Source organism: Gekko japonicus, unplaced genomic scaffold, assembly GCF_001447785.1.
Source record: "Gekko japonicus isolate JY-2015 unplaced genomic scaffold, Gekko_japonicus_V1.1 scaffold1356, whole genome shotgun sequence".
NCBI lineage: Eukaryota > Metazoa > Chordata > Lepidosauria > Squamata > Gekkonidae > Gekko > Gekko japonicus.
In genome coordinates this window covers 347,162-369,233 of record NW_015170320.1, presented here as the reverse complement: position 1 = coordinate 369,233, position 22,072 = coordinate 347,162, and the positions used below count along the sequence as shown (strand labels likewise).

The 22,072-nt window shown below is 44.8% G+C and overlaps 1 protein-coding gene across 1 annotated transcript in view; it reads right to left on the bottom strand.

Moving 5' to 3' along the window:
* ADGRL1 (adhesion G protein-coupled receptor L1) overlaps window positions 1-13,597 on the bottom strand; it is a 105,331-nt gene extending 91,734 nt beyond the window's left edge. Inside the window, exon 1 of the mRNA XM_015418056.1 lies at window positions 13,528-13,597. Within this exon, the coding sequence (XP_015273542.1) occupies window positions 13,528-13,597 (70 nt within the window). The remainder of the gene's footprint in view (window positions 1-13,527) is intronic.
* Between the last annotated feature and the right edge of the window lie 8,475 nt (window positions 13,598-22,072).

Sequence of the window (22,072 nt, the reverse complement as noted above, 5' to 3'; positions counted from 1 at the left end):
GTCACCTCAATCTGACTCAGGTCTTTCAACACCCCTCTCGAAATCAGCGGTTCTGGAGTGGGCAAGCACTTCTCATCTTCCACAGTGAAGACAGAGGCAAAAAATGCATTCAGCTTCCCAGCCACTTCCCTATCATCCTTCAGTACTCCTTTTATCCCTTGGTCATCCAAGGGCCCCACTGCTTCCTTGGCTGGTTTCCTGCTTCTAATGTATTTGAAGAAAGTTTTATTGTTGGTCTTTATGTTTTTTGCTATATGCTCCTCATAGTCCCTTTTTGCCTGCCTGATTACAGACTTGCATTTTATTTGCCAGAGCCTGTGTTCCCTTTTATCAGCCTTACTGAGACTAGTTTTCCACCGTTTAAAGGAATCCTTCTTACCTTTTACAGCTTCCATTACTTTGTTTGTTAACCATGCAGGCTTTTCTCTATACCTATTTGTGCCTTTCCTAACCTGCAGTATATATTTTTTCTAAGCTTCTAGGATTGTAGTTTTAAATAGTCTCCAAGCTTCCCCAATGGTTTTGACCCTTTCTACTTTTCCTTTCAGTTTCTTCCTCACATGTTGCATCATTTCAGAGAAGTTACCCCTTTTAAAGTTAAAAGTGGTTGTGTCAGTCTTTTTGGGCAACTCCCTATTTATACAAATGTTAAACTCAATAACATTATGGTCACTGTTCCCAAGTGGTGCAATCACTTTTACATCTCTCACCAGGTCTTGGGCGTTACTTAGGACCAAATCCAGGATTGCCTCTCCCCTGGTAGGTTCTGTGACCATCTGTTCCATAGCACAGTCATTGAGAGTGTCTAGAAACTCAGTTTCTTTTTCCCAACTTGAACATATATTGACCCAGGCCAGTTTGGTGTAGTAGTTAAGTGAGCGAATAAATTCTGGGAGAACCGGGTTTGATTCCCCACTCCTCCACTTGCGCCTGGCTGGATGACCTTGGGCAAGCCGTAGTTCTGATAAGAGCTTTTCTTGAAAAAGAGCAGTTTCAATTGAGTAGCCAATATTGTGGACAAAATTTTAAAATCATGGTTCAATATGGAGATAGGACGGTATGCAGATGGTAGAATTTTATCTTTACCAGGCTTAGGGATTACTATAACTTTGGCTTCTGCCCAAGATTTAGGCATTGTACTAGATTGTAAAATCAAATTCATGGTCTTTAACAAATGCTGTTCAAGCTCAATTTTAAATCTTTTATAAAATTCTACTGGAATACCGTCTTTCCTTGGTGTTTTATTGTTTTTCATTTTAGATAAAGCATCTGAAATCTCTTTGGATGTAATTGGTTGATCTAAGTATTGTTTGTGATCTTCAGTTAACTTATTTTGGTATTTAATTGAATCGAAATAATTAAATATATCAGTCTCACTTGGGTTACTAGATGTATAAAACGATTGATAAAATCAATAAGGATCAGGCTGGCTTTATGCCTGGACATACTATAATGGATAATATTAGAAAAACTATTAATATTATTGAGTATTGTAAAAACAAAAAGATAAATTCAACAAACCTGTTGGTAGATGCTGAAAAAGCATTCGACAGAGTGGAACTTCAATATTTGAAAAAATTATTGTTATATATGAATTTTGGCCCACATTTTCTGAATGCTATTAAAGCCACATATGAGGACCCAATAGCTCAAATTTCAATTAATAATTTTAGATCTGATGATATACATTTGAATAGAGGGACGAGACAGGGTTGTCCCTTGTCCCTGATTTTGTTTGCTATTTCTTTAGAAAATTTAAGTAAATTGTTTTTTTAATAAAAAATTTTAGTAATAAAAAGAGCAGTTTCTGTCAAGAGCTCTCTCAGCCCCACCTACCTCACAGGGTGTCTGTTGTGGGGGGGGAGGGAAAGGAGTTTGTAAGCCGCTCTGAGACACCTTTGGGTAGTGAAGGGCAGGGTATAAATCCAATCTCTTCTTCTTAAAATCACTTATTATGACAGTTATTTTGTCTAGCCACTATCTTTAGTTCATTCATCATTTTATAATCCTCCTCTATCTTTTGATCTGGTGGGCGATAACAAACTCCCAGTGTTAAGCTTCCTTTTGGGCCCTTTTATATGCCAAAATGGCTATACCCTTCCCCCTCAAAAGGCACTTTAAAAAGTGTAAGGGGGAGATTAGGATAGGGCCCTAACTTTGAACATTCAATTGCAAAACTTTAAGTTTGTTTCTCGCTGGTACCTGACTCCTGCACAACTAACTCACTCAAACCCTACTATGACTGGTAGTCTTGTGAAGTGATTGGTAAATTTTGGACCCAAATACAAGACCAAATTCATAACATCACTGGCTATTGGATTCCCAAGACCCCTGAACTGTACCTTCTCAACTTGTGGGATCATTGCAATGTTCCCAAGCTAAAACAAGAACTTATTATGTTAATGTTAATTGCTGCTAAATGTGTTATTGCTTCACACTGGAAATCAACACCATCACTGCAAGAATGGTTCATAAAATTGTGGGACCTATTTATTCTGGACAAGATTACAAACAATTTAGATAAATCTAGATGTCCCTCAAATCAGCCCAGACTTCTAGGGAAATGGTACCCCTTGTAACACAAGCATTGGTCAGGCATCTCAAATAGCTGTATCATGGCTCTTTTTGTAGCAGGAACTCCTTTGCATATTAGGTGACACGCCCCTAATGTAGCCCCTGTAAAAAGAGCTCTGTAAGCTCTTGGAGGATTGGCTACATTAGGGGTGTGTCACCTAATATGCAAAGGAGTTCCTGCTACAAAAAGAGCCCTGGCTGTTATGTACTAGACAAGAATCAAATCTCTCTTCTCGGTTCATATTGAATGAATTGTAATTATTCTTTTTCATGCTATAATGAAGGTTCTAATGCTAATTTATATCTGTTAAGCTGTGTGTGATATTTGGAGCTTTTTTGTATTTATATTTTGCTGTTCTTTGTTGATTGCACTCCATTCTACTGTCAGTTTGTAATCTCTCCTATATAATAATCCTATTTTGGGGTGGCAAGATTCCATGCTCTCGCTCAGCCATTGGCCTGTCAGCCACCACTCAAGAGTACTCGCATGCCATTGGCCGGGTGCTGGGTCTGCTCCTCTTCCCCACCCACTCCCCCATCAGCCACTGTGCCTTGTCAGAATTACTGGCAAACGGCTTTCTCTCTTGACAAAGATGCTTTTCCTGTGTGGGACTAGCTGTTCCCTCAGTAGCTATTGGTAGGTGTCACGAAATGGCAGTTATCTGTGTTTGTAAGATGGCTGTGGTTCTTTGTTTAAAACGTTCCCCCATAAGATTTAATTGAGCTGTAGTTCCAGAGAGGGGCCTGCAGGGGTATCACTCACTGGGTTGAATGGGGCTTCCTCATCTGCTGGCCTACGGTTCCCAGCTACCCCAAGGCCAAAATGTACGGGGGGAAAGGGACTGTCCCAAGGCAGTCTTCGTCCCTGGGAGCAGCTGTGATGTGTTTGTACCTTTAAGTAGGTGATTTTCCATTATAGTGGAATGTATTTAACCTGATACAATCACGAGGGTCGGGTGACTCTCAGATCATGTGATGTTGTTCTTTACCCTCAGTTCTGGCATCTCGTTCTACCAAAATAAAGCTGTTCCATAAACAATGACTGGGTGTTGTTGTACTACGGAGGAGGCACATTGCTCGAGAACATTACATGGTATCGGCTGGACTGGGAAATGAATGGAAGTTTTCCTGCTCTCTTGGGCAAGAGAAAGAGGCTGAAGTACAGGCGAGCCCACAACCTCCAGAGGTAGAGTATTCTGTGTAGCGAAAGAGGATTGTGTTTAACTCCTGTTGATTTATGTCCTGTTGGATTATAGTGTGTGCTTACTCCTACAGTGTGTGTGCTCCATAACTGTGTAAACAGTTAAATAAATTATTTTATTTGGGCTAATAATCTGTGTTGTGCTCTGACCACATAGTCTCCCCTGCTCTGCACAATACCAAACGGAGGGGGTAGCCCAGGGAAGCAAAGAAAGGCCAGACCGTTGGGTTGCCACCTTTCCAGGGATCCCCCAAAGATTGGGGATTCCATCTCCAAATAGGGAGATTCGGCCAGAGGGGTCTCACCGTCCCTCTAAAAAGGCAGTGATGATTCTGTGGTGGCAGCGAACTTAAGGAGTGAGATATGCCCACGGGACGAGGGTGGGAGGCAAACAGCTGTGTTGTAAACTGGAGCCCGTTTGGCCATAGCAGGAAACCAAGCTTGGTTCAGACAAAGGAAACCCTTTGCAGGCCTTTGTGAGGAACTCATTGGGGCCCATCCTGATGAGGGTTGCCAGCTCCAGGTAGGGAGATTCCTGGATATTTTCTGGTAGAGTCTATGGAAGCCAGGGTTTGGGGAGGGGAGAGGCCTCAACTGAACAGAATGCCATAAAGCCCACTTCCCCCCCCCAAAAAAAAGCAGTTATTTTCTCCCAGGGGAAAGATATGTTGTCTGGAGTTCAGTTGTGATACCTGGTGATCTTTAGGCTCCACCTGAAGTTTGGCTGCCCTAGGCGTAGCAGTCAGTGCTTGAGAGCAGGGTCTGCTAGATCCAGGTTCTTGCTGTAGAAGCTGAGTGGGTGATTTTGGACCAGTCACAGACTTTCAGCCTAGCCTACCGCACAGGGTTGTTGTGCAAGTCAAAAGCGGGAGTGGCGAATGATGTAAGCTGCTTTGGTCCACATTGCAGAGAAAGACTACTTTTCCTCCTGGGAAACCATTGTTGCCAATCTCCAGGTGAGGCCTGGAGATCACTCAGAATTACAACTGCTCTCCAGATAGCAGAGATCAGTTCCCTTGGGGGAAATGGTGGACTTTGTAGACTCTGTGGTAGTCAGGGCTTCAGAGCATGGAAGAGACTGCAGGTATGTGTGTGGGGAAAATAAAGGTAGGTTGATGATTGGCTGGGAAGGAGATAGGGTTGCCAACTCCAGGTGGGAAATTCCTAGAGATTTGAGGGATGAAACCTGAAGAGGGTGAGGTTTGAGGAGGGGTGGGACCTCAGACAAGTTTAATGCCATAGTCTCCACCCTCCCAACCAGCCATTCCCTCCCGGGGAACCACTGTTGCCAATCTCAGGAGAGGGGTAGAAATCACTCAAAATTACAACTGATCTCCAGGAGGGGGGGGGGGGAGATGCAAAGCTGAAATCAGAGGGGCAGATAATGGCAGGTTGATGCTTGGCTGGGAAGGAGATAGGGTTGCCAACTCATTATACCCTGTTGAGGTCGCCACAGCACATTGACGCTGAGTGCCCAAGGCCTTGGCACTCTCCCAGAGCCTTTTTCTAGAGCTTGTTGTATTTATTTCCACAACAAGACTTATTCCTATTATTGTTATATTGTTCAATAATTTTTTTTTTTTAAAAAGGATAGGGCCCTCACAGCATTCGGCTTTAAAATGGCAAAGGTGACCACAGGTCTGTCATGTCTAGCTTGGCCTTTAGTGTCACAGGCAGCAAGGCTGGTCTAGTTGAATCCTCCCTTTACTTTTCTCAGGCCCTGAGCAGATGAGTGAGTTCATGCAAATAGTTACAAATAAGGAAACTGAACCTAAAGAGTCCTTGAGTATCCACTTATAATTAATCCTTTAATAGGCATAGACCTGAGATGCTAGTATAATGTAGTGTTTAGATGCTGGACTAGGACTGGAAAGAACTGTGTTCCAATCCTTACTCTTCCATGAAGCATAAATAGGGTTGTCAACCTCCATGTGGCATCTGGAGATCTCCTACTATCTCCAGATGATCAAGATCAGTTTCCCTGGAGAAAATGGCTGCTTTGGAAGGTGGACTGCATGGCATTATACCCTACTGAGGTCCGTCCCCAAACTCCACCACCTCCAGGCTCCCCCCCCCCCAAATCTCCAGGTATTTCCCAACCCAGAGCTGGCAACCTTAAATTACTGGATGACCTTGGTCCAGTCACTCTCACTCATCCTAACTTACTTCACAGGGTTCTTGTGAGGGTAAAATGAGGCAGGAAGAACCATGGATGCTACTCTGAGCTCCTGGGTGGAAGACAGAGAGGAAGGGAGGGACAGTATGAGTTTAGGAGAAAGGGCAGCAAACCACAGGCCTTAACCCTTTGTTAGCAAAAAAGAAGGACTTTTCCTCCTTAATTTCTTTATGTACAAGGAGCTCAGGACGCCATGCATCGTTCTCCTCTCCACCACTTTATCCCCTCGCACCAAAACCTGCTGGACTGAAAACGTTTCTAGCCCAGGGTCACCCAGGAAACTTCATGGCTAAGTGGGATTTTTATTTTATTTTATTCACAATTTTCCCAAAAAAATTCAATACAACATTAATAATGCTTATTTCTATTATAATAATCTGGCCTTTTCCTTTTCTCTCCCCTTCTATATTTTCAGATAACATCATCTGGTAAGGACTGATTTATATTGCTTATTTTCTGGATGTGTTTCTAAAAACGCTATTATATACTACTGATGATTGAGGAAGGCCTTTGAGACTGAAATGCACATGGTCTTGTGTTGGCCATTTGATATTTATTATCAGCTTTGTATAGGAAATTATAACCGCTTATCTAAAGCTTATTCTTGATTACTCTTAATGTAGCCTGATATTCAGGCCTGATGTTTTTAATTATATTATTGTGTAGAATAAATATATTTCTTTTGACATAAATTTTAGTTGATGTAGCCTGACCCTTGAAGCATTTTTAAGTGGGATTTGAACCTGGGTCTCTCAGACCCCAATCTGCCTCTTTTAGCACTGGGCTACAGGGGCTCTACACTCATGAGCACCATCGTCAAGGTTAGGTAGTAAAGTAATTAATATAAGCCAGCTATTTCCATGTCTAGAATATAAGCCAGCTATTTCCATGCAAAGTAAACAAGTATGTGTAAGGCTGCACCAGTGCAGTTGCTATGGGTGCGTGCAAACGCTCTCATGGGGCTGCCAGGCAGTACTCAGTTGCCCATCATGCTCCCCCACCAGTCCTTCCCACCAGAATACCCAAATCCTAGGTAGCAAAATATAAAGCTGTTCCCTTGGAATAGAAGTTTGGTAAACTATGAAGTCCTAGCATTTCCTTTGGGAAATGGGATAATTTGCTCTTTTGCCACGCACCTAAAACTTCCGAAGGTCTTCTGCTAAGCAGTGCACTCCTGCGTGGGTAGAGACACCCTTGCATTCAAATCAAGGATACAGATTCCCCCTCCTCTGGGAAACTCTCAACCCCACTCTCCTCCTAAGCCAGACCTACCTAGTTCCAAAATTAGAATCCGAGACAGATGGTGTTGTGTGGATCCGATTAAAAAAGAAATCTTCTCCCACACCCACACCCTGCAAAAAACTTTAGAGGTGGCAGGATTATCCTCCTGCTGGTTAGTGGACCCAAATGCACAGTGTGAGGAGCAAACCGGTAGCCTGCAGCAGGAACGATGTCCTCCCTGATGAGCCAATCCGCCTGGAGACTGCATTGACCCATTAGGTGCTCCGCTTTGATACTTATGACGTTCTTCTCCACCCATTGCAGTAAACTCCTTGCTTCCCTGAAGAGGGACTTCGATATGGTGCCTCCCTGCTGGTTGATGTGGGCTTTTGTTTTCATGTTGTTGGTGGATACTAGCACATGGTGGTTCTTCACCTGATGTTCTAATGCCCACAACGCCAACCGGACTGTTCACAGTTCCAGACAGTTAATACTGCGAGTCGCCTCCGCTGTCAACCATTTGCCTTGAGCCAGGTGATGCCCGCAGTGGGGCCCCCAGCCCCTCTTGCTTGCATCCATTGTGATCACCATGTGGTGATGGTGTAGGAAGGAGATGGCCTTGCTCAGGTCCGATTGAGAAGTCCACCATCCTAGCTCTCTTAGGAGTCCCTCTGGTATTTTCACCGGGAAATGTTTTTTTCCGTGAGATATCCTGTTGGAATGGGAGAAGAACCCACTGTAGGGCTCTGGCATGGAACCTCGCCCATGGGACCATAGTTGAAACCATCAGGTCCTGCAGGTCTGCCAGGTGTATCAAGTCCGCTGATTTTTTGGACCTGATGCTCTGTACCAAGGCCTGGATCCTTTGTCACTTCTCCTCTGGTACCATGGCCTGCTTTGTGTTCAGCCTGGCTCCCAGGTGCATGAGGTCTTGTGAGGGGGTGACATTGCTCTTCTCCTCGTTGATGAGAAATCTGTGGGCGCGCAGTACCTCTGCAGCTCTATGGGTATTGTGCAACGCCATCTGGTAGTTCTCCGCTCGTAGTAGGAGATCGTCCAGGAACGGGTAGAGGTGAATCTCCTCCAGGTGCAATGATGCCGCCAGAGTAACCATAACCTTGGTAAAAACTCTGGGGGCCGAATAAAGGCCAAAGGGCAAGGCCTTGTACTGCAAATGCTGCCCCTGGAAGCCAAAGCGCAGGAATTGCCTAGAGTCTGGGTGTATCAGGATGTGCAAACATGCCTCCTTGAGGTCCATGGAGGTCAGGAAGTCCCCTTGTTGCAGTATTTGCAATATGTGGTGCAGGGACTCCATCCGGAATGTTCTTTTCCTGACCCATTTGTTGAGGCCTCGGTGTCACAATTGCGCTGGCGGGCCAGGCAGGGCATGGAAAGCCCAGAACACAGTCCGGGGTCAGGGCACCAGATAAGACAGAGTAACATGAGCAGAGTCCAAAATACCAAGTCAAAACACAGTCTAGGGTTACCGGAGATTGCAAGCAGAGTTCAGAAGCCGAAAGCTGTTTGTCAAAAGTCAGGATACACAGTCGTAGTCAGGGAGCCAGAACAACATCGTCACTCAAGCCAAAGTCAAGAGCCGGGAAGTCAGAATGAAAACCAGGAGACAGGAACGCAGGATCCAGGGTGCAGCGATCTGTCTATGCGATTAGTTGCCACCATGAGTTGGGGATCTGAGAAAGCCGCCTAAAAAGCCTGTTCCACTTGTTAGCTAATTACTGGCCGCTAACAGGGTCCTGGCTCCAGTCAGTTCTCTGGGCTTAGAGGACGCCGATCTTGCATGCGTGCCTCCTTACACTGGGTTGCCATGTCCCGTCGCCTCTGATCGCGCAAACGAGCCACCGGTTGGGGGGGGGGAACAGGTGGCATGGTGCTTGTGCTTGGCTCTGCTGGCGCGGCTCCAGGTGTAAACCCTCCTGGTAGCTGGTGCTCATCCTCTGCAAGACTTAGGTCTGGGGATTCAAGGGGTGCAGGGAGCTCACCCTCGGAAGTTGAGGGCGCAGAATCCCCGGGGTCAGGGTCTACGGGGTCGGGCTGCACTGTGGGCATGATACTCGCAGGTTCAGAACTGCCCTCCAGTCCCCTGACTTTTTGGGGACCACAAAGAGGACGGAGTACACCCCCTTGAAGTGCTGGTCTTTTGGGACTTCTTCTATGGTGCTGATGTCCCTCAAGTGCAAGATAGCCTTCGGCAACTGATGTAGTCTGGCCATTTGTCTCGGGGCTGGTGAAGTTCTGAAGCTGTGAGGTGGTGTGGCCATGAGCTCTATCCTGTAGCCTTGTGAGATGATGGATAGCACCCATTGGTCTCCTGTGGTTAGGCTCCAGACATCCTGGTAGGTCTGGAGCCAGCCTCCTATGCAATAGTCATGCAGCCTGTTTTTTAAACGGGGCGCCCTTGTCGTTTCTGTACGACGTCGTTTGCTTGGCATTGGGTCGGGCACCATGCTTGAGGGGTCTGTATGTCTTGAAGTCCCTTCCTTCCTGTCCTCAACCTGAGTTGTGGAAGCCACGAAAGGAATGACTAGATCTGCGTTTCGAGTCTCTCTCTGTATGGTGGGAGGACAATGGCCTTGCCTTCTTTTTCTCTCTTGTTTCCACCAGCACCTTGTCGAGATATGATTCTTTGAATAGGAGCCTGCTGGAGAACTTCTCTGTGGCTAGATTACTCTTTGACAGTGTGTCCACCTTCCAAAGTTTTAGCCATATGTTTCAGCGAATTATGATGTTTGCTGCCTGTGCCCTGGCGCAGAATTGTATGTTGTCCTGAGATGCATCCGAGGCAAACTCCGCTGCTCTCTTCATCTTGAGTATGGCCCGTTTGAGATCCAGGGGTGGAACGTCTGGTGTCTGTAGGAGGGAATCAGACCATATGATGATGGCTCTAGTGAAGTTAGATAGATAGAGCCACTGCAAAACGTATCGCCAGAGACATGGCCTCATGCGCCTTCTTCAACGCTGTCCTATTCTTCCTTTCCATGGTGTCCTTCAATGCATTCTCCCCATCCTTGGGCAACACTGCACCTGAATGCAGAGCCACCACTGGAGCATCGATCAGTGGCACCTTCAGATCTTTCATGGTCTTCTCTGGTAAGGAGTGCAGTTGTATTGCGACTGACAAGAGGAAGTTGCCCCCCCCCCAAGGGATGGCCCGTTCTGCTTTCATGATGTCATTGAAGAAATCAGGAAAAGGTGAAGTCTGCACCCTGACCGGCTTTTTAAAGTCTCTTGGGTCCAGGTTTCCCGATGCCGAGGATCTAGGCTTCTCCGTCATCTCCATCTGGTAGTTCAGTGTGGATATGACTTTGGTTAACAGTCTTTGGAAATGCTCCACCTGGAACAACCTGGATGAGGTAAGTTTTATCTCAGCCTCATCCCCTGACCATTCCCCTTCTTCTTTCTCAGTATGACCACCCAAGGAAGTGATGGTAGAAGCAATCTTCACCTGCTCAGAATTACAGCTTGGGAGGTGCCCTCTTCTGGGGGTTTCTCTCATAACCGGCAGTGTCCCCGCCCTGGCTTGAGATTGGTTGTCCTTCCCCCCCTGAGTCCCCTGAAAGCCTCAGGTAGGCCGGGTGCCTCGTGGCCCCTAGGTCTCTTGGAGATGACTGGAGACCTAGACCCAGATGAGCCCGAGGAAGAATGGCACCTCTTCCTTCTCCGTCCCCTGGAGCCCCTTGAGGATGACCTTCCCCTGGGCTCCAGGTTTGAATGCCTTGCTGGGGGCTGCCCCGGGGCTGCCGCCCCATCCCCCCAGCTCCCTGTGCCCTGTGTCCATTGAGGAGTTGGCCAGGGACCCCCAAGAAAGGGCCACATCCAGGCAGGACCAAGCTGGAAGGGAGCAGACATGAACGGGCCTGGGACCATGGAGCCTGGGACCTGTTCCAGTTGGAGTTGGTTTAGAAAGGCTGGTCCCTGTGCCGGCTGAAGGTGTTGTGAAGATTGATGCTGCAAGGCCCCCCCCCATCGGAATGAGCTCACCACAGGGGCTTGCCAGCCCCTTCTGCTTCCCGCACTGCTTCTTCATTCCGCGGCTGCTGGCTGCCCCACCAGCCGCCTTCGCTGCCACCTTCTTCGACCGCTTGACCCACCTGATGCCTCTGGCCTGTGCACTGCCATCTTCGTGAGCCACATGTTGCTGTGGGGGGCCCCCCGCCAGCTCTGCGCATTCCTCCAGTCCCGCGCTGTTGGAGCCTCCCGTGGATGCCTGCACATCCGCCATGCTCCCGAGGTGCTGTGCCTCCTGCTCGCCAACCCCCGAAGCCTTGGCGGTAGGGTGCTTTTGGTGTGGGGAGGCAGCTGTCGTGGCCATTACTCCGTCCCCGAAGCTTCTTCTTATTTTCTTCCTGGGGTATTTCCAAGCCGACTGCTCTCGCCCCTTCAGGAATCTCCTTCTCCGCAGCCTATAAGTAGACGGATAGGCTGCCTGTTTTCTGAAGTCTTCCTTAACTCCTTCAGTCTTTTTCTTAAAATCTATAAGTTGTTTTGCAAGCACCCTGTCTTGGAGCAGGAGCTCCAGATGACTTACCGAGTGCAGGGCTATGCAGGAATTGGAGAGGTCAGCCTAGGTCCCTCCAATAGGAGCCATGCAACAAAAGAAATTTGCATAGCCTATCAAGCGAGTAGAGGCGTGACCTAACCACTTCCTGGATGACTTCCCCCCGCTGAAGGAGAACGACTAGAATCTTTTTGCAGACAGAAAGACCATTCATTTGCAGAAGCTGCCTGAGGATCCAAGCCACAAATTAAGTGCATTAAGAAAACTGATGGAGGTGAGTGTTTTGCAACATGATGCCAGAATGGCTGCCCAGAAATCTGCTATAACTTTCTAAGGCATCATTTTACATAACAGATAAGTGTGTGAAATCCAGGGGTCATTTCGTAGAAAAAGAGGTGCAGGGGCTCATTAGCATAGCTTATTAGCATAACTTATTTGCATATGCCACACCCCCTGACATCACCGGAAGTGTGTCAGAAGGACAACACCCACCACTCAGGCTCCACTGGACTGTTTTGGATTGCTAGCTATTGGGGGAGGGGACGCACAGATCTACCCTCACAGAGGAGGGAGAGCTTGTACCTGAAGGCAACCCCCCGGGGGGGGGGGGCTCTGCAACTTACCTGGCTGCTTCTTGCTCCTCATGGCCCAACTGAGAGCTGCTGGGAGCAGGGGGCAGGGCTTCTTGCATGTGCCTGCCCCCTGGGCTCCTTACTGCCGGAGCTCTGCTCCTGTGCACTCCCGCAGGAAATGACCCCTGGTGAAATCTATATACTCAAGAAACTGAGATACAGAGAGGACCAGGGAGGTATAAGAATCAACAGCCTTTTCCGCAGCCCCTGTCCTTAACTTTGCTCTAACAATTATGTAGAAATATGAAATTTGTGGGAATGAATGTAAACAGATTGGGGAAAGAGAAACTCAGACCGCCAGATAACACCCCCAGGGTTGCTTTCTGCTTAATTTCTCTCTCCCTCATCCATGACTACAAACATTGCTAGAATTGCCACATTTTTCTAGCCGGTCAGCTGTTTTTAACGTCTGCATGATGGACAGAAGATCTACACGTGAATCCTTCCCAGGACGCTTCTGAAAAGTTTTTCCTGTTGAATTTTTGCCTTTAACAGGCAACCGTTATCAGACAGGAACAAATTTTACTATCACATATGAACAGGTCAGGGGTATAGTGGGAGACCACAACTCCTCTGACACTTAAATGTGGGTTAGTAGACGCCAACACCGTAAATTCTGCAGGAAAGTGCTTTCCATAGTGACTTCACGTAGTCACTATAGATACAACTGACCCTTTCAGACAAGTAGCAGCTTCAGGTGAATTTTCTTCTTGTGTGCTTCTACAGTTCCTAATGTTCACTTGTTGACACAGTGACCTCAAAAGACAGCCAGTCACAATAGTGAGGTTCCCTGTGTACTTCTTGGAACAGTGCACTCTACAGACTAGGAGGATAAAACGTTAAACACAATGTGATTACACACCTATGTATGTCAGACAAGGACAGGAATTGTAATTGCAAAGTACTGTACATTTCTAAATAAAGTACTTCTGTTTTCAGTACTTAATTAGAAAATGTTTTGACATGCTCAACAGAAGCAGTTTAAACAATGTTCTAAAAATTCTTTAACTATTTATTCTGAGTGGGGCGGGGGAGAGATTTTATTCCAGGCATTACAGAATTGTCTGCTTCTTCTATTTGGGATGTAGAGGGGATTTCCTCTCCCTGGACCTTCCTAGTTCTCACTGTGCCAGTGCAATGAAGGACCATGAATTGCTTCATTTAGGAAGTGCTGCTGAGGGCTGCGCATCTCTCAAGCTCCTCTTACCTTGTGTGGCTGAGGTGACAAGGACAGTGGTGATGCAGAGGCTCCAGAGGGCATGGACAAGCCGGGCCATGCTGCACTTGATGCTGGAGCGGTCAGCAACCTGGAGCCACTCTGGTCATCCCAGAGAGGAGGACACAACAGCAGGCCTGGAGGAAAGAGGAGAAGTCTTGAATTTTATTAGGAACAGAAGCACTGGTGTGGTGCATTTTATTCTGAACACATAATTCCCATCTTCCTTGTTCCCACAACATATAAGGATATGGTTTGGTTAATTTTTAACCAGATTCTGCATAACAGTTCTTGTAAAATGAAAAGAGATACTGTGTCTGTTATTTATTTCTACCCTCATACACTCCCTGGCTACTCAAAAGTTCGATCAGAACCACATTTTTCACGATTCTTTTTGACAGGGTTGGACATTCCCCGGTAACCCATCCACCTTCCTTTTACAACCAGACTTTTTGTAAGTGCCAAGCCCACATCTAAGTAAAACATCTACAAAAGCATGCCATTCTCTTACATACATTTACATATATATATATTTTTAAAAAAACAACAACACTCTTTTACTGACTAATTGATGGATGAGAGCCACCTATGTAGTTCGTCTACTCTGTAAATACCAGAATCAACATGATAAAGAGAGGGACTCACCAACAGGGGAAAAAGAACCTGTGAAAACTCAGTACGTAGAATACAATGACAGTTTACTGACAAATACTACCCTGATTTGCCATACTTTACTTCATGAGTCCACTGAAATCAATCTCCTGTATTGTTAATACAAGAATACTAAATCTTCCTCCTTTATTTTCAGTTTTTTAAAGAGACCTGTGTATTATTATTTGGCATCAGAAAGACATTAGATCAACTGCTGGTTTTATATTTCAATTGGATATCTTCCATTTTTTTCTTTTTTCTTCCCAGAATGTCATAGGTGCAAAATGATACCAGCCACGCCCTGAAGCCGCTAAAGTCAGATGAGCATTCTACCCAAGCAAGACGCAGACAAAGAAGCCTTTACTGGTCCCTGCCACACGGCAGGGAAACAGAGGGCTGATCTGCGGCAAATGTGAGCCGCACCAAAGTTGGAACGCCGCGGCGGGATCCCACAGATCCCCGGAGCCGCGGCGCGTCACTCCCCGGCACGATCAGATGCCGGGGAGGAAGAGTCGGCTGGGAGGGGGAGGCGGCCGAACTGCACATGCCCGAGCATGCGCAGTACGGCAGGGGGCCGGGAAGCACCAGCGCAAATACAAGCCGGCCGATCCCACGGCCCGGCTTGGGGCGCTCCAGACGCTTGCAATGACCTAGAGAGGTGGTTGTTTTTTACTGCGCGGTATCGCCAGTAGGGACGGATCGGGGACGGAGACGGCACGCTCCCCAGATGTTGAGGTGGGATCGCGCCGGTTTGCTCCGCCCCCGCTCCGTCCCGCTCCCGGCCCAAATGGGCTTGTATGAACAGGGCCTAAGATGATCATTTTCCCTCCTCCCCCAATTTCCCTTCCCTTTTTTTGAACATCCTGTTTGATGAAGAGTTATGGACAACTCAAAAGTACTCTCAATGCTAAAAAAAAAAAAAAGTACTCTCAATGCATGGATGAGAAAGTGGTGCCATGAGGAAGACTTTAGATTTGTTAGATACTGGAAAACCTTCTGGGTCAAGCCAAACCTGTACAAAAAGACAGGCTTCACTTGAACCAAAAGGGAGCCATAGAGTGGAGGGTGCCTTGCCTTTGGAATGTTAAGTTTCCTTTCTCTGTGCCTTCCATGGGGGTTTTATCTATGTAACATGAACATCTGGCCTTAGTACCTAGCATCAGCTTTCTCTTGGGAAACTATACCAGTTAGCTTTGGCGGGCTTTTACCCTATCCCATGATTGGCTCCCAACCATCAGGGGACCCTCTTGAATTTTGTATTTCTGCTTGCTTCGTATGCTATTGACAGTCCTAACATGAGATGTGTGAAGATAATCTGCATACTTCAATGTCTCAATAAACTTCACTTCTATGCAAGAGAGTTGTTGGGAACTGATTGCTGCAGGAGTTTGACAGAGAGTTAGGACTGGCAATAAGCGCACATAGTGAGGGTCTTTTTCACCAAATCAGAACTCTTTCTGAAGCAATTCCCATGTTACAGAAAGTGTTGTAAAGGGCTATAGCCCTGCTTACTTTTCCTCAGAGCCTGTTAACGCTTTCGTCACAGACCATCTTTTCAGCACACAGAGTTAGGCAATGAGAGTCCCTGCAGGACTATGTGTATTTCCATGCCTGAAGCAAAATTAAAAATGACACACACTCTGAACCAGAGCTCTCCCCCCCCCCCCGCAAGTAACATACAGAGATGGAGATAGGAAGAAGATACAAGGTTGCCATGTTACCACAGTGCCTGGGGTTTTCCATAGGCTTGTCAAAAGGCCTGGAGAAAAATGCCCTGTGCTTTAACAAAGGTTTAATGTGTGCAAATGGGTAGTTGAAGCTTTTTGTGGCATGGAGATAAATATCCCATGAAACTTGTATTAAAGGTGACAGGACATTTTTCTCCAGCAGCTGGAAACCAGTTTTACCTGGGTAGCATGCCACCTGGTCCTTGTCTAGCCCGTTAGCTGGCCTGAATTCCCAGTTTCATTACAAAAAAAAAAGTTTATAGTTTTCTGCATGTTTAAGTAGTGGGAAAGGGCCTGTTTCTTTGTTCTAGCCAATTAGGGAAGTGATAGTTGTGATTAACAGGTAAGGGTAGTCCAAGGGACCACTTTGCTTACCTATGGCAAGGAGGAGGCAGCAATTTGTAGCTCCATCTGTGTTTTCTGCTTTGTAGGCTTTAGCGGACTTCAAAAGTAATTTAAAGGGAAAGGACTTTATGCCTTATTGTAAATTTCCAAATTATTCAAAAAAAAACCCCCAACAACAAGTAAAGTAATAAAAATTGGGTCTCTTAAAATGTAAAAGGGCAGTATTTATCAGTCCCTTTCCCAACATCAGCAGAAAAACAAAGTGATCTTTATATTTTCAAAACTGGGTACAAATACAATCAAGATATGCTAAAGACAAGTTAATAGGTTTTTATTTGAAAATAACAGAAATGGATAAGGTATTGTTGTATAATGATGAGAAGTTGATTAAAAAACTATATGTATTATTGTTAGAAGATAAAACACAAGATGAAATAGTTAAAAATTGTATGGTCCAATGGGCACAAAATTTGGGTCATAACATTGAAATAGACCAATGGTCTCGAATATGGAAAACAAATGTAAAGATAACTAAAGCAATTTCATATAAAGAAAATATTTATACGATGTTTTATAGATGGTATATTACTCCTGATAAATTAGCAAAAATATACCCTGACCTACCTAATGATTGTTGGAAATGTCAAAAAAATGGTTCTCATTTTCATATGTGGTGGACTTGTGATGAAGTTAAGAAATATTGGTCTTGGATTCATGAGATGTTACAAAAAATGTTAAAAATACTGTACCTTATGTACCTGAACTGTTTTTATTGAATATATTACCAGAAAAATTTAAAAAGTAAGATTCCTATTTTATCATACATATAGTGACTACTGCAAGAATCCTCTATGCCAAATATTGGAGAAAAAATGAAGTACCTTCAAAAGAAGAAGTTATAAATAAAATACTTGAGACAATAGAGATGGACAATTTAACTTTAATATTGAGAGGACATAATGAAAAATCTTTTGAGAATACATGGTCAAGATTTTATAAATGGACGTTGTGGACAGACAACTGCACTAGAAGAAAACAAAAACTATATGTTTAACTATAAACAATAGATATACATAAAAAATACAGGGTAGCAAAAAGTTAAAAATATAATTGGACAATGTTTGAGGTCAACAAATAGAAAAAAAATCAACATGTAAAATGGAACCCCTGAAATCTTTGTATGTATGTTTGTATGTTATGTGTTTGTTTGATAAAATAAAAAAATTATTTAAAAAGATTGGATCATAATTTTAGATGAAGGGGCCAAATTGGGTGCCATTACTCAGTGAATGGTGGGCATGTAATTAGTGCCGTTGTCTTCAGAAGCTTTGGAGAAAATATTTGGTTTACCTTGAAAATCTACATAAAAGTGACTGGGTTGTAATTATTTTCTTTTCACACAGCCTAATTTCAATCTATATGTTTCTTTCCTTCTTTTGATTCAGTAACACTCTAAGTATGCACAAAAACTTTTGAGGTCCATACTAACCTTTCTGTACAACAGGACTCTTCTTCCTAGCTGTATATTAAATAATCTAAAGAAAGAGTATTATCCCTACTGTAGACTGCTGTTCGTCACAGACTGCTGTTTGTCATGTGCTTTGATTGGGATTGCCAATAAAATGAATATTGAGATTCTGCAAATGTGGAGTAGCAGCCGCTGTTGCTGAGGAGTTTGTGACAACTCTTCTGGGGGTTGTTAAACAGCTGAGGCTATGGAGTGAGCTGATACAGTAATCTTAAATTTTGTAGTCAGTTACTTAAATATTTGTGTAGAAAAAGTCAGACTCAGTATCACTAGGATTCACTCTGCATAAGTTAGGATTAGATTTTTAGGCTGCAGCATTATTCACACTTCATTAACAATAAATTTCATGAAAACCAAAGAAATCCCACTGAAATTAATAGGAGTAAGTGTGCACAGAACAGCAGCCCAAATTTAACTTCAGCTATGAAAACGTCCCCTTTTTGCTAACTAAAGCTAAACACTACAAACTAAGGTGTGTATATTTTGGTACGTAACTGTCAAGAGTTCAAGACTCAGAAGAAAAACAAATAAGAACCTTCTACGCAGGAATTTCTACTTGTACATTAATTAAACAGATGCAGAGCCATGTTCTGCTGGAGCAACAAAACCAGAGACTCTATTTTTCTGTCTCCCAGGCATGCTTTGTTGTTGTTTCAGAAGAGAGAACAGGGTTGTCAACAGCATGGAGAAAAATGTTCTGTGCATTTAATAAAGACTTAATGTGTGGAAATGGGCAGTTGATGCTTTTCATGGCATGGAGGTAAATAACATCCCATTAAGCCTCTATTAAAGGGACAGGACAACCCCCCTCCAGCCACTTCTTCCTAGAATAGAGCCTGAGCAAACCCTGGCAGGAACAAAAGGTCAAATAAAAAGACATTTTCTATGATCCTTCCCAACACTGTTGGTGGTAGTTCACAAGAGGAGATGCAAAGCAACTGGTAGATAAAACAATCGTTAATGTGCTTCATTTACATAATTAGGCACCAATTTGCATACTATGCAAAACAGAATACCTGGATTTGGGGAAGCTGTGGAATCTGCTGCTCAAAACAACTATTCTGTGACATTTAGCACCAGTCCTACTTCTGGGTTTGCGTAAGCATGGCACAACCCTCTGAGCCCAAAAAGAAGAACATATATATTCAAGAAACATCAAGGAACCAATAAAATTTAGGGCCTTCGAGTGCACACATATTCTGAGCCTAAGGCAATTGTATACATTGTGTTCCACTCCATCTTCATTGTCTAAAACACTGGATCAAGTCAACATTTACCCCCAAGGCAGCAGGAGGAGGAGGCCTAGCAGCCGTCAATCCAGAACCAGGGATTGACCAGGCATTGCCCCAATCAGAATTGTATCAACACATCAAATCATTCTGAAGACCAAGCTACCTCGCCCTCCTAAATAAAATACTTAAATCTTCAGAGCAGTACTTCCTCTTTAACCCATTATCTAGCTTTCTTTTTCTCTTATTGCCCCACCTGACAACAACCTCCTACCAATCAATCCCATTAGGTGATTTTCTAATTGTAGTATTAAAGATAAATCTATTATTATAGTATTAAAGAGAAAAATGTGTATCCATTCTCTCCACACCATTTATAATTTTATAAACTTCTAATATGTTCCCCTCTTAATAATTTTCCCCCTAAACTAAAACCCCCAGATGCTTTAACCACTTTAGGGAAGGTACTTTTGTTAGCCAAATTGCCTTAATTTCTTATCGATATGGGGGAAGTTATGATTATTAATTGGCAATAGGCAAATTAGGGAGCAAACACTGATGTATATAGAGGTCCCACCTTTCCAGTAGTTATCAGTAATAGACACGGAGACTGGATTCAGTATAAAATGATGTCTTTTACTGAAGGAGACATCATTCAAACAATACACAAACACACACACTCTTATACAGATTCTAGGAAATAAAGATAGATAATAAGCATATTCGCATTAGCAGGCTATTCGTTGTTTGGGCAATAGTTACCTGTCCTCACTGAGTGAACCATTCCAATGAAAGAAGGGAGGGGAGAATTGGATATAAGGAACGTGTCCTGAACCGGCAGAAACACGTGGGACTCTGGTTGCAAACCTAGAGTCAAAGATGGAGGAAGGGTGTTGGGATAACAAGCTGGACGTAAAAGGGATAAAGCTTAGATAGGGGTCGTAGAGAGAGAGATCATGTGGTCGTGTATCACTGTTTATAAGGTGGCGTGGGGGGGGCAGGCTGAACTGGCCACATCCCCTTGTCACACCTCCTGTTAGTCAGTCCCTGAAAACATACTATTGGGTAGAAGGAAAAGGGGAGGGGAGCTAGGGAGTGGTCAATATTGAGAACTAGTAACTTAGACTGGGGACTGGCACCTGGATGAAGAGGAAATGAGTAATCGGGCTAGGGCTAGGGCTATTGTCTCTTGATGGGCCTAGCCGGGTCGTTGATGGGCGAGTGATTAGATGCCAACCAACAGTGTGTAGAGCAGGTAGTATTGCAGGTAGATGCAGGAGGCGGGGGAAGGGGGTTGCCTGCGTATGTCAGAGGGAGCTCCTTATGGCGTTTGGAGCTTTTTGTCCTTGTGCCTTGGCATGGCACGGCGTTATGCAGGCTAGGGAACTGGTCCATCTCACAGCAGGTAAGAGGGCAGGTAACCTTGAAGAACCACTGGAACAGCAACGCAAAGGGAAAGTTTTCTTCTCTTAGGTGTGCAGTCTCAACTGGCATCATATTGGGTCAACATGCAGTACAGTCCCTTAAGCATCCCTTTGCACAGTCCATTTTCATCACTTATGTGTTATAGTCCATAAGAGCACATTAAGTGCCTTGCAGGGCAACACATTGGCCTCTCCATCATCTCTGTAAATTTTTTGTACTAACTCTCTGTACTAAAGAGGGTTACTAGGTATTGCAGATCAGCTATCAGAGAAACCAAAGCTCGGTATGAGTTGGGTCTGGCCAGGGGAGCTTGCTACAATAAGAAAAACTTCTACAGATATGTGAGAAGCAAATGCAAGGTAAAAGAGGCAATTGGATCGCTTTTGGGAATAGAAGGAGAAACTCTGGTGGAGGACAGAGAAAAAGCAGACAGGCTTAATGACTTTTTTTTGCCTCTGTTTTCTCCCAGAAGAACTTGAGCCCATCTAGTGATGGTATAGGGCATGACATGACACCTGAGTGTCCACTTGACATTGACAGGAAGGTTGTGGAGAGGCGCCTGGCAGCACTGGACTAATACAGATCCCCTGAGCCAGATGGTGTGCACCCAAGAGTGCTCAAAGAACTTTCATCTTCAAGGCCTCCTGGAGGACTGAAGATGTGCCACAAGACTGGAGGAGAGTGAATGTTATCCCAATCTTTAAGAAAGGGAAGAAGGATGACCCGGGAAACTACAGGCCGGTCAGTCTGACTTCTGTTGCTGGGAAGATATTAGAGCAGATTTTAAAGGGGTCGATCTGTAAGCATCTGAAGGACCACTTAGTATTCTGGGGAAGTCAGCATGGTTTTGTCCCCAACAGATCTTGTCAGACCAATCTAGTTTCCTTCTTTGATCATGTGACAAGCTTAATGGATCGTGGGAACTCTGTTTTGATTTGATCTAGAAACCATTTCTTTGTCCTTCTGGTGGTCGATGGTATCCATAAAACTCTCCTCCAACACCATATATTTCAAATTAATTTATTTTCTTCCTCTCAGTTTTCTTCATTGTCCAACTTTCACACCCATATGTAATAATGGGGGACATAGTAGTATGAATTATCTTGATCTTGGTCACCAGCAATGCATTCTTACATGAAAGGATCTTTCCTAATTCCATAATTCCATAGCATCGAAATCGCAGGAGGTCATAGCCCCTCTGTATACTGCCTTGGTCAGGCCACACCTGGAGTACTGTGTGCAGTTCTGGAGGCCTCACTTCAAAAAAAGGATGTGGACAAAGTCGAGAGGGTGCAGAAGAGAGCAACGAAATGATCAGGGGTCTCGAGACTGAGCCCTACGACGAAAGGCTAAAGGCCCTCTTTAAATATTTGAAAAGCTGTCATTTGGAGGAGGGCAAGGAGCTGTTCCAGTTGGCAGCAGAGGATAGGACCCGAAGCAACAGGTTTAAATTACATGCAGAAAGGTATCACTGGATATTAGGGAAAACTTTTTCACGGTCAGAATCAGCTGCCAAGCGAGGTGGTTAGCTCCCTTTCACTGACAGCTTTCAAGAAAAGGCTGGACGAATATTTGTCAGAGATGCTTTAGGCTGGTCCTACACTGGGCAGGGGGTTGGTCTAGATGGTCTG